Source organism: Schistocerca gregaria, chromosome 7 (genome assembly GCF_023897955.1).
Source record: "Schistocerca gregaria isolate iqSchGreg1 chromosome 7, iqSchGreg1.2, whole genome shotgun sequence".
Taxonomy (NCBI): domain Eukaryota; kingdom Metazoa; phylum Arthropoda; class Insecta; order Orthoptera; family Acrididae; genus Schistocerca; species Schistocerca gregaria.
The window spans coordinates 121,309,201-121,320,653 of NC_064926.1; the positions used below are offsets into that span (position 1 = coordinate 121,309,201).

At 37.5% G+C, this 11,453-nt stretch overlaps 1 protein-coding gene across 1 annotated transcript; it reads right to left on the reverse strand.

Moving 5' to 3' along the window:
* Positions 1 to 1,487: 1,487 nt before the first annotated feature.
* On the reverse strand, positions 1,488 to 11,453 carry LOC126281980 (uncharacterized). The gene is made up of 3 exons (XM_049981362.1): positions 11,395 to 11,453; positions 7,682 to 8,028; positions 1,488 to 2,114 (listed from the first exon to the last, which is right to left on the reverse strand). Exons 1-3 carry the CDS (start codon positions 11,401 to 11,403, stop codon positions 1,577 to 1,579), a joined length of 894 nt encoding a protein of 297 aa, XP_049837319.1. The 5' UTR covers positions 11,404 to 11,453; the 3' UTR covers positions 1,488 to 1,576.

The window sequence follows — 11,453 nt, forward strand, 5'->3', positions numbered from 1 at the left end:
CTTAATCGGTATTCAATTAAAGAAATTAAAAAAACTAATAAGATACATTTAGAGTACATTTAGAGTCTACTAGAAAACGAGGACAAGAATTAGAAAACTTAAGCACACAAGAAAGAAAACTGGAATATTTGGGTAATACATAGCCTTTAAAGAGACAACACAAGAATATTTTGCAGAACTAAGAAAAAATTATAGAAAGCGAAGAAGAAATAAAAAATTATTTTAAACAACGATGGAGAGATTTTCCCACAATGGAGTTTATACAATTTATGCTTATGTAGTAAAGATCAAAATAGGTTTACATATGTGTATTTATTGAGTGAACAAAATGGTAAAATTTGTATGTGTATATTGTTAAAGGTTCCAATAAAAATAAATTCATTGAAATGAAGAGAGACAGCAATATTCTTTAAAAAAAAGAAGGATTTGTTCGTATTTAATGTAGTATTCTTCGACCAGAATTAGAAATTTTGTACTATCCCAAGTAAGAACCAACATGTCCTGGTTGGTTACGTTTAACGTTTTATGTTAATATTTAACATTTATCTTTAACGTGAAATTGTGACCAGGTCTTACCTCAATAAACATAAACAATTGAGTTCATAAAAATCTCATGGGTGTTAAAGAAGAAATAATGAGGTGAATTTTAGATAAATAAGTTCTGGAGGATAACTTTATGCCCACTTTTTTCAGAAGATATTAAACTTTTCCCTTACTTACGCTTTTTCAGAAAAAAGTCAAGTTTTTATCAAAAAAAGGTGAGCTATAGGTGAAAAAATTTCGAAGATTAGAATAACTTGGCTGGTTCTGGGTAAGTTTTCCTAAGAAAGTTAAAGAACGAATGAAATGAGTGAGTGAGCTTTCTTCGGTAAACTTACCTAGAACCGATTAAATTCTGTCACTCGCTACCATACAGTACAATATAAATTCGACTATTACTAATTGACCACTACTCACTCCTACCTTACGTTGGGCATGAGACTGGCCCCTTCCCTGTGTGGTTAAATTTGAAAACTATGATTCTACTCGGCTTTAAACTGTTGTCAGAAATTAACATTTATTTAAAAATACCGGTTTCTGACAGCAGTTTACAGTCCCAGCTGGACTACGATTTTCTATCGCAACAACTTCATAGCGGCAATGGAAAGGAAACTGTCGATAATCATTTACCTATTTGTATTCTGTGATGGAAAAATTGCTGTATTTTGCCATTTTCAGTGCTGATAAATATGAAAACGTTTCTCTGTTGGGCACAGTTCGACAGGGCTAACCAATATTACGAATGGCGCTCCTGTCAAAAATTGCTAGCACCGGTAAATTTATTGACAGCTGTAAAAAATGGTGACAAACGCTAACATTTTTTGGCAAGATTTCCATTCTTTTGCTTTCAGTAGCTATTAATAATGATTACAGGATGGTGTGTTTAGAATGAAGCCTGTACACACACTGCACAACTGAAATTCTATTAATAGTAATAATTTCAAATTTCAAAGCTATAATTTCGTGGCACCTTAAACTACTGTAAAGAACTAAAATACTTATTATAACAACTATTAATAGTAATTTATAATACATATTATAGATTTATTTTTAATGATAATTTATGGTTATTTGAATTTTGATTTGTATTATGATTACGATTACTTATAAAATTTTTAATAATAATTATGACTGTAATAATTACACTAACTATAATAAAAGTTTTAAAAATTATATTAACTACTATGTGAGGGTCAGTAGAGGCTATTGCTGGTATATATGACTCAGTAAAAGGTTTTTTGGAAGTCCATTCCTCTTCACCAGGTAATGTCGAGGAAGGATCTCCAGCAGAACATTCGCAGATTACCAGCAGTTCTGGGCGAGCCTGCTTGAATTCCGTCTTTATGGACTGGCAGTGGAGCTCTCGATTATCCACCAGAGAGAGAACCTTCAGGGCTGTCATCCCCTCCATGGTAGCAATGTCCATGGTAGCAAGGTTGCAGTTGTCCAGGTACAGATGTTCCACAGAAGAGCTGACCAGTCGTGGCAGGTGACGGAGGCTGGGGTTATCCTTCAAGTCTACGGTTCTTAAAAATTTGTTACAGGTGAAACTCAACTCGTCTAGCTTATCCAACCTGAAACAAGAAATGTGCGAAAATTTAGATGACCGCTGCAGTGCTACTTATAAAATCACCGGATATACGAGTAAAACAATGATGGTGTAGTTCAATACTGCATACCAGTGTAGCTGCTGAAGATTAACTAAACTGATTCAAATGGGAGCTGCAGGTAGGGGATCGACAGCGTTTTGTGTATTAGTTCTGAACTGATCTCTTCCTGTTCCCTGAGCATGTGTTACACTGAGTGTCTTTTAGACTGTATCACTTGCTGCGCTTGTACCTCTTCATACCGTTTGTCGCTTTCACTATCCCTTTCGATGTTCAATAAAATTATCACACATCTTAGAAAATCTCATACACAACTCTCAGTTTTTCTTCACAACATCTTTCATTGACCTCATTCCACTCTTGGCACTTTAACACTAAACTCGTTCTTGGCCTCTGCACTTTGCTCCATCTTAAAGAAGAGATGGCGCGGAACATAAACTCTCAATGGAGAACATAGTCAGGTCTCTGTATAAAGAACCACCCTCATACATGTCTCATGTGATGCATGAAAACTACGGAAAACCTAAATTCGAGTGGCTGGACACTGTGTGAACAATTATTCCTACAGAAAAAAAATGAACATGACGCTTTTGAACGAGATTTAATGCAGTTAATTTTTTTACTGGGATATATTTCCTCTGGAGGCCACGGTTTTAAGTTATACAAGAAAAACGCATTTGAATGTCTGATTTGTAAATTTTTCTTGAATAATTCGAAAACTATTACCTCTAGCGAAAACGTATTCGACTACAAAATTTAACTACATTAAATTTATTACATAAAGTTCCCGTTCATTTTATTTCTGTAGGACTAAGGGTTTGTGTGTAGTGAATTAGAGAACATGAAAATATGTGTTTTGTTTTGGATGGTGATGCGTGATGGATAAAACCCTTATGTAGGGACAGACATCCTGTATAGGTAGACAGATAAATTTCTAGATATTACCTCTCATCAATGAGTAACATACTGACGAGGACGGCCTGGAGTGTGCAGAGATGTTGATCTCATTTTTAAACAAAAAGTGTGAAGTATTATCATTTAAAAACTATTTCTCAAAGCTCTACATTTTTTATAACAACAGTTCAAAACCTTTTTCGCTGCGACCAATTTTTCCTAATACATTATGAGTAAAGTGATAGAGGAGAGTATTAGGGGAATACATATTGTGATACATATTGTGAACGAATTCTGTAACTACAGAGAGCTTAAAAGAGGGAATCTAAAAACAGTATCAGTATAGAAGATTTATACTTCAACTCAGCAATGGTCGGAAATGAGCTGAATAAATCAGTTTCCTCATTTTTGAATCAGCTGTAACTTTACAAGGTTCTAGGTGCATTAACGTATTACAAATGATTTTGTAGATGTTGATTCTATCAGCTGGAAGTCTATGCTACAAATATTACAGAAGTACAAATTGTGAAATCCTGCCACTCGTATTACAGTGTCACTGTGCGTTATTATTTGTAACAAATAATGTATAGTATTTAGATGGTGCAGCAATTTTACTTTCTCGCCATATTCTCTAGCCACAATTTCATTAAATTTACTAACTGAACAAAAGTGTCAGTACTTAAACGCTGTGCTGTTTGAAGCTCGATTAAAAAAAATAAAAAAAACAGGTTTTTAAAGGTATATCTTGTGAACAAAAATGTTGTACTTTAACTTCTTGCTTTTTAAGATTCGGGGCTCAGTCGGCAAAAGTAAAACTTTTATAGGATCCCTTTGCTGTCTGTCTATCGGTCCGACTTTTAATAACCCTTTTTCTCGGGAGCGTGTAAACGTATCAAGTAGAAATTTATCTCACAGACGTCATTTTGACACTCGCAAACTCACTCATCAAAACCTACAGGGTATTTTCCATTGATCTAGATCGTGAAATTTGGCAAAAAGGTTTCATAGTATAACCAAAGGAAAAAATTCGATAATTATAAATTTATACCGTAGGAAACTATTTTTTGCCCTTTCTTATCTGGCTCTCTGCCTTTTCGTCCGTCTGTTAAGACTCCTTTTTTTCAGTAACAGGTACATGTACCAAGGTGAAATTTAGTCACATACTAAGATCTATAGGGCCTTGGCGGTGCAAGAAACATAAGCTTCTAGTTCCTAAAGTCCTAGGGTCACATATTTTGATTCCCGTAAACTGTCTCATCAAAACCTCTGGCGTACCTCCAGTTGGCCTAGCATCGTGAAATTTAAGAAGAAGCAAGACTTCACTGTATAACTAAAGGAAAAAGTCCGAAAATTGTTCTCTGTATTTATGGAAATATTATTTTGCCTTTTTTCATCAGTCTGTTTGTTTGTCTGTCCGTCTGTTAGGACCCCTTCATCTGTCAAGCAGTTTGGGGAATCATGTTCAAATTTATGTCATATAGTACGATTACGGTCCCTAGGCGGTGTACAATACTTAAGCTTCTAAGCCATTTCAGTAAAATGATTCGAGCATTTATGCCACATACCTTGACACTAGAAAACTCACTCATCAAAACCTATAGGGTACTTCACATTGACATAGAATCATGCACTTTGCCAAGACACACAATTTCTCGCTACACGTAAAGGAAAAAATTCCAATAATTATTAATCTGTAATTATATCACATTAAAAAATATCTCTTTAATAATTTTTTATCTATATGTCTGTCTGTGCGTCTGTTAAGGTTGGCGCACCACGTTCAAATTTATGTCACATATTAAAGTTGATGATCCTTTGGCGGTATAAAACCTTTAAGCTCCCAAGTCAATTTAATCAAAAGATTCGACCATTTATATCACATATTTTGAAACTCGCAAACTCACACATCAAAATGTAGGTTTTTTTTCTCGTTGACCTAAAAACACAAAATTTGCCAGCAAACAAGGTTATACGGCACAGGTAAAGGAAGAATCCGGAAATTATTGATATATATTTGTATAATACGAAGAAATATTTTTTGTCACTTTTTGCTGTATATCTGTTTGTCTGTCCGTTTGTTAAGACCGCTTTTTCTTGTCGACAAGCTGGATTGGCAATTACAAATGAATGTCATTTACTAAGGCGCACAGTCCCTTGGCGGTGTAAAAATGTTTAAGTTTCTAAGTTAATGCAATCAAAAGATTTGGTCGTTTGTGTGAAAAATTTTGGTGCTCACAAACCCACCAATCCAAACCTGCAGGTTACTCCCATTGATGTAGAAACATGAAATTTGGCAAGAAGCAAGGTTGCACAGTAAAAGCAAAGTAGAAAAATCTGGAGATTGTTAAAATGTAAATGTGTCAAATAAAAAATATCTTTTCGGCATTGGAACATACATTGCATTCGTCATCCGTCGGAAGCATTAACAGACGAACATAACTGCTTGCAAACATAACATGTTCGTTTGTTGTGTTTCTGACGGATGATGATTGCAATGTATTTTCAAAACTAAATCTACATTTACATCTATACTCCGCGAGCCACTTCACGGTGTGTGGCGGAGGGTACCTCGAGTACCTCTATCGGTTCTCCCTTCTACTCCAGTCTCGTATTGTCCGTGGAAAGGAAGATTGACGGTATGCCTCTGTGTGGGTTCTAATCTCACTGATTTTATACTTATGGTCTCTTCGCGAGATATACGTAGAAGGGAGCTATATACCGCTTGACTCTCGGTGAAGGTATGTTCTCGAAACTTCAACAAAATCCCGTACCGAGCTACTGAGCGTCTCTCTTGTAGAATCTTCCACTGGAGTCTATCTATCATCTCCGTAACGCTTTCGCGATTACTAAATGACCCTGTAACGAAGCGCGGTGCTCTCCGTTGGATCTTCTTTATCTCTCCCATCAACCCTATCTGGTACGGATCCTACACCTGTGAGCAGTACTCAAGCAACAGGCGAACAAGTGTACTGTAACCTACTTCCTTGGTTGTCGGACTGCATTTCCTTAGGATTCTTCCAACGAATCTCAGTGTGCCATCTGCTTTACAGACGATTAATTTTATATGGTCATTCCATTTTAGATCACTCCTAATGCCTACTCCCAGATAATTATTGGAATTAATTTCTACCAGTTGCTGATTTGCTATATTGTAGTTAAATTCTTTGTATTCGCAGCACATTACATTTGTCTACGTTGAGATTCAGTTGCCGTTCCCTGCACTACGCGTCAATTCGTGTAGATTATCCTGCATTTCAGTACAATTTTCCGTTCTTACAACCTCTCGATAAACTACAGCATCATCCGCAAAAAGCCTCAGTGAACTTCCGATGCTATCCACAAGGTCGTTCATATATACTGTGAATAGCAACGTCCTACAACACTCCCCAGCGACTCTTCAATCCAATCACACAATTAGTCTGATAGTCCATATGCTCCTACTTTGTTCATTAAAAGACTGTGAGGAACTGTACCAAACGCCTTGCGGAATTCAAGAAACACGGCATCTATCTGGTAACCCGTGTCTACGGCCCTCTGAGTCTGGACGAATAGCGCTAGCTGGGTTTCACACTATCGTCTTTTTCGAAACTCATGCTGATTCCTACAGAGTAGGTTTCTAGTCTCTAGAAAAGTCATTATACTCGCACATAATACGTGTTCCAAAATTCTACAACTGATCGACGTTAGAGATACAGGTCTATAGTTCTGCACATCTGTTCGACGTCCCTTCTTGAAAACTGGGTTGACCTGTGCCCCTTTCCAATCTTTTGGAACGCTACGCTCTTCTAGAGACCTACGGTACACCGCTGCAAGACACGGGGAGGGGGGGGGGGGGGGTATGTTCCTTCGCGTACTCTGTGTGAAACCGAGCGATTTGTTTTTCTATCCCTCTCTCATCTATTTCAATATCTACCATTTTGTCATATGTGCGACAATCTAGAGAAGGTACTACAGGGCAGTCTTCCTCTGTGAAACAACTTTGGAAAAAGACATTTAATATTTCAGCCTTTTGTCTGTCATCCTCTGTTTCAGTACCAATTTGGTAACAGAGTGTCTGGACATTCTGTTTTGATCCACCTACCGCTTTGTCATAAGACCAAAATTGCTTAGGATTTTCTGCCAAACCAGTACATAGAACTTTTATTTCGAATTCATTGAACGCCTCTCACATAGCCCTCCTCACACTTCATTTCGCTTCTTGTAATTTTTGTTTGGCTCCAGGGCTTTGGCTATGTTTGTGTTTGCTGTGAATCAACATAATTACATTTTAAAAATCTCCAGATTTTTCTCTTTTGCTTGTACTGTGAAACTTTGCTTCTTGCCAAATTTCATGTTTCTACATCAACGGGAGGTGACCTGTAGGTTTGGATTAAAGCATTTTCGAGTATCAAAATATGTGATATATATATATATATATATATATATATATATATATATATATATATATATATATATATATATATATGGAACCCTCGGTGGATGAGTCGTACTTGCATTTGGGCACATTATTTATCGTAGGTAAAAACTTAAAATATAGTAGACTCACTGATATGACCACACTGAAAGAATATTTTTAGTGGATCCATAGTGATTATCCAAATGCCACATTAAAGAAAGTGTTTGCAGATGGTAATACTCACCGGTTGCTGTACAAGTACAGATGTGTCAGCGCCGGCAGGGTGCAGAAGGCGTCGGCTCCGACTCTGGATAGATTACCCTGAGTTACATTCAGGGTCGTCAGCTGCGGAAACTCACGGCCGCCGAAGGTGGAGTTGTCCAGAGACGAGATGGCTGTACCCGTCAGGAGCAACAACTGCAGTCTGTTATTCAGCAACCTCGGCACCTGCGTCACCGTCATACCAGAGCACTGCATTCCCTCGTCCGTAAATTCCATTGAAGGATACGGCTTGCACAGCGACTTCATTACTCTGCAGCCCGAAGCACTCAGTGACACTAAGACCAGCAGTAGGGTCAATTTCCCGTTGTCCTGTGAATGATTGTGCCCCGTTAGAAAAACAGTTTAATTCTGGTGTGCTGCAGGATCTATAAATTCGGCAACAGTAGTGGAATATACATTAAATGCTTAAATACTGATAAAATTTTCTAATTTTGTATCCATGTTTTGGATAAGCTGCAGGTTACAACTGAAGAAATTACGCACAAGCTAGGAAATTAAGATGATGGGACCTGGTTCTTTTTTGGGATAAACTGCAGGTTAAAACTGAAGAAATTGCTTGCAACTTAGAAAATTAAGATGATAGGGCCTGGTTAAGTTGAAAAAACCACAGATAGTAGAGTGTTTTAAAGGGAGCTTTTGACAGATTGTCTGAGGCAGGAGTGAGGAACATAGCAGAATGTATACCCTTGAGGAATGAAATGTGAAAGCAGTAACAGATCAAAGAAATAAAAACACAAAGCCTTGTGGAAATCTCTAGATAACGCACGAGACATTAACATTAATTGACGAAAACATAAAATATGTGAATGCAGCACCAGAAACGTAGAAAAATTAATGAAGTAGTCTGAAAAATTAAATTCACGGGAAGCGCATAATGCAAATCAGAGACGGATGAACGAGAAATGCAAGGATTTAGAAGCATGGGTACATAAGATAAAAGACAGAAACAGCCTGTATGAAGAGACTTTTGGAGAAAAGAGATGCAGCTGTTTGAAAATGAAAAGCTGAAATGGCAAACCACTCCTGAGCAAAGAACAGTGAAGTGAAAGATGGAAGGAATGTATCAAAGCTATGTACTAGAGAAATGAATTTGAAGGCATTATTGATGATAAGGAAAAGGTAGTAGATGAAGATGTTAGGAGATGTGATACTACGAGGAGCATTTGAGAGACATCTGAAACGCCCAATTTGAAGAAAGGCCCGGGAGAATACGTCAGCCCCTCATAATTACTGACGCCCTTGTAAGAACCAGCCATGAAATAATTGTTCCACCAGGGGATAACACATATCAGAGAGACAAAATACCCTCAGATTTCATGCAAGACGTAATAATTCCAAATCTAGTGCACTGTGTGAATATTGCTTTGAGTTTAACAAGTAATTATTGGAAAATACTGACACGAATTATTTGTGGAAGGATAGAAAAACTAGAAGAGACTGACCTTGGGAAATTTAGTTATAATTTTGGAGGAAAAGGAGGAACATACAGTACTGAACCCTACGACTTAGCTTAGGAGATAGCTTATACTTGTATTTAGAGCATTTGTAGATTTAGAGAAAACTTTGGAGAATGTTGAATGGAATACCCATTTTGTAATTCTGAAGGTAGTGAAGGTAAAATATAAAGAGCAAAAGGCTACTTGCAGCTTGTACAGTAACCAGACCGTCGTTATTAGAATAGAAGGATATGAATGGGAAGTAGTGATTGAGAAGAGAGTAAGGGATGATCCGAGACTCTCCCCAATGTTTCTCATACTGTACTTTGAGCAAGCAGTAAAGGAAATCAAGGGAAATTTGGAAACTGACTTAAATTTGAATTATAAACTCTGATTTTATGGAATGTTGTTATAATACTGTTAGAGACTGCAAAGGACTTGGAAGAGTTGCTGGTTAAGACGAGCAAAACAGAGAGAATATAAAACAGCTACTGAATGTCATACTAGTTGAAGAAAAAAAGATTTGAATCCGCTGATATACATATAATTGAACACGAAAGCATAAGCTTTTAAACAGAATTTCTAGAAGCCGAAATATTAAGTGGAAGGAAAATGGCATTTCAGTATCCATATCATGAGTTCTGTTCATTTCAACTAACCATTCAGCTTTGTATGGCTCTAATTCCCAGTGCGATTAGTGTACTGTACCGCTATGAATAATCACAGGGGCCAACATCCCAATGTTGCCTAGTTAGCTTATTCCATAGCCGGGTGGCAAGCGCAGATGTCTTCCATACGGAGAACCTGGGTTCGATTTCCGGTAATGGCAGGAATTTTTCCTTCGTGAAAGGATTGGAATGAGGAGCTCTCAGCTTCGTGATGCAAGTGAGTAGTTGCGTGATCAATTAATAGCGAATGTAGGGCACAAGAACTGACAACGGCCATGAGAGATGACGATACTCCCTACCATACCGCATGAAATTATCCCATTGGCAGTGATAACACGGCAATCGGTCGGTACTCATGGGTCCGGAAAAGGGTGCGGATGGTGTTTACGTTACGTTACGGAGTTAGTTTAAAACAGTGGTGTTTCATGCATCGGTAGCTATACGTTGTGAGTTCACGCTTTAGACAACCACAATAAATATTTATCTTTGCACCCGAAAGCAAAACACCAAATGTAGTATATAACAACAGAGTTCCAACGCGTTACATACTATTCGAATGAGATGATAAATGGAACATTTTTTATCTCAGTTCGGAACACAAAATAAAACAGCTGATAGGGTCCTAGTCACCTAATATATGAAAAGTGACTTGAAGAGAGAACGATCGAAAAGGGCAATACAAATTGTGTTCAAATTTATATCTCCAGTATTTTCACATCTGAGCGCGTTCACCATTTTTGAAACTAGCTGATGCTGAGAGCCTTAAAATTTCGGTGTAAAAAATACAACTTGTACCACAGTGAGGCCTTTGTTTGACCCGTATCAGTAATATGAACTGCGAACAATTCTGAAACAACATCTTGTTCATAGAGACATCATTGGCCCTTTAAAGTAAGCTGAATTCTGGTGTAAACTAAAACAAAAATCGATTTACCATAAGAGAACTAACTGCGTTGAAACGGCAGCAAGTAATAAAGCTCAAGTTCTACATGAGCCCACCCAGACTTAGCAAAAGACCTTGGCCTTTCACGTGAAAGACAGTGTGCCACAGCTCGCAGGTAATACTTAACAGTCAGCAACGAGATTACAGACCTGTAAAGATGTTATTTCACTCGCGGGATGGCTGACTCAGAACAACAACAGCTTTGAAGGTTTCGGCCGATAGTAGCAGTTAAGTTGCTAAAACTAAAGTGAACAGGCAGAATTTTTATTATTTGATAATGGTTTGTGTCTAAGCCACTCTGTAATGTCAGCTTATCCAATGCATCGAACTAAGGTGATTCGATATTTTTTTTGCAAGAGGAATTCTCTGAAGGCTGGTTCAAACATTCTGGATTCGGAAGGACGTTGTGGCAGTTAACAGACAGAGGTTCATTTTTATCCGTTATGCGTTAAACAATGAAAGGAAAATGTGAAAACAAACGACTATTTGATCATATGAAGCTGCCTGCGAATAACCTATTAGGCAATTTGTTTCTGACAAACTTAAGAAGTCTTAAACTGACGTGGATCTGAAGGATCAACAAAATGAGTTACTGACGAAGGGCAAAAAAAAAAAAAAAAAAACTTACTGTGAACATTGCTGATAATTAGCAGCAGCACACTTTAGAGGAGTCGACAGAACTGCACT

Coding starts and splice junctions, on each gene's coding strand:
- LOC126281980 (XM_049981362.1), bottom strand. Junction 2,115..7,681: donor CTGTACTTGTACAGCAACCG/GTGAGTATTACC, acceptor TTCTTGTTTCAG/GTTGGATAAGCTAGACGAGT.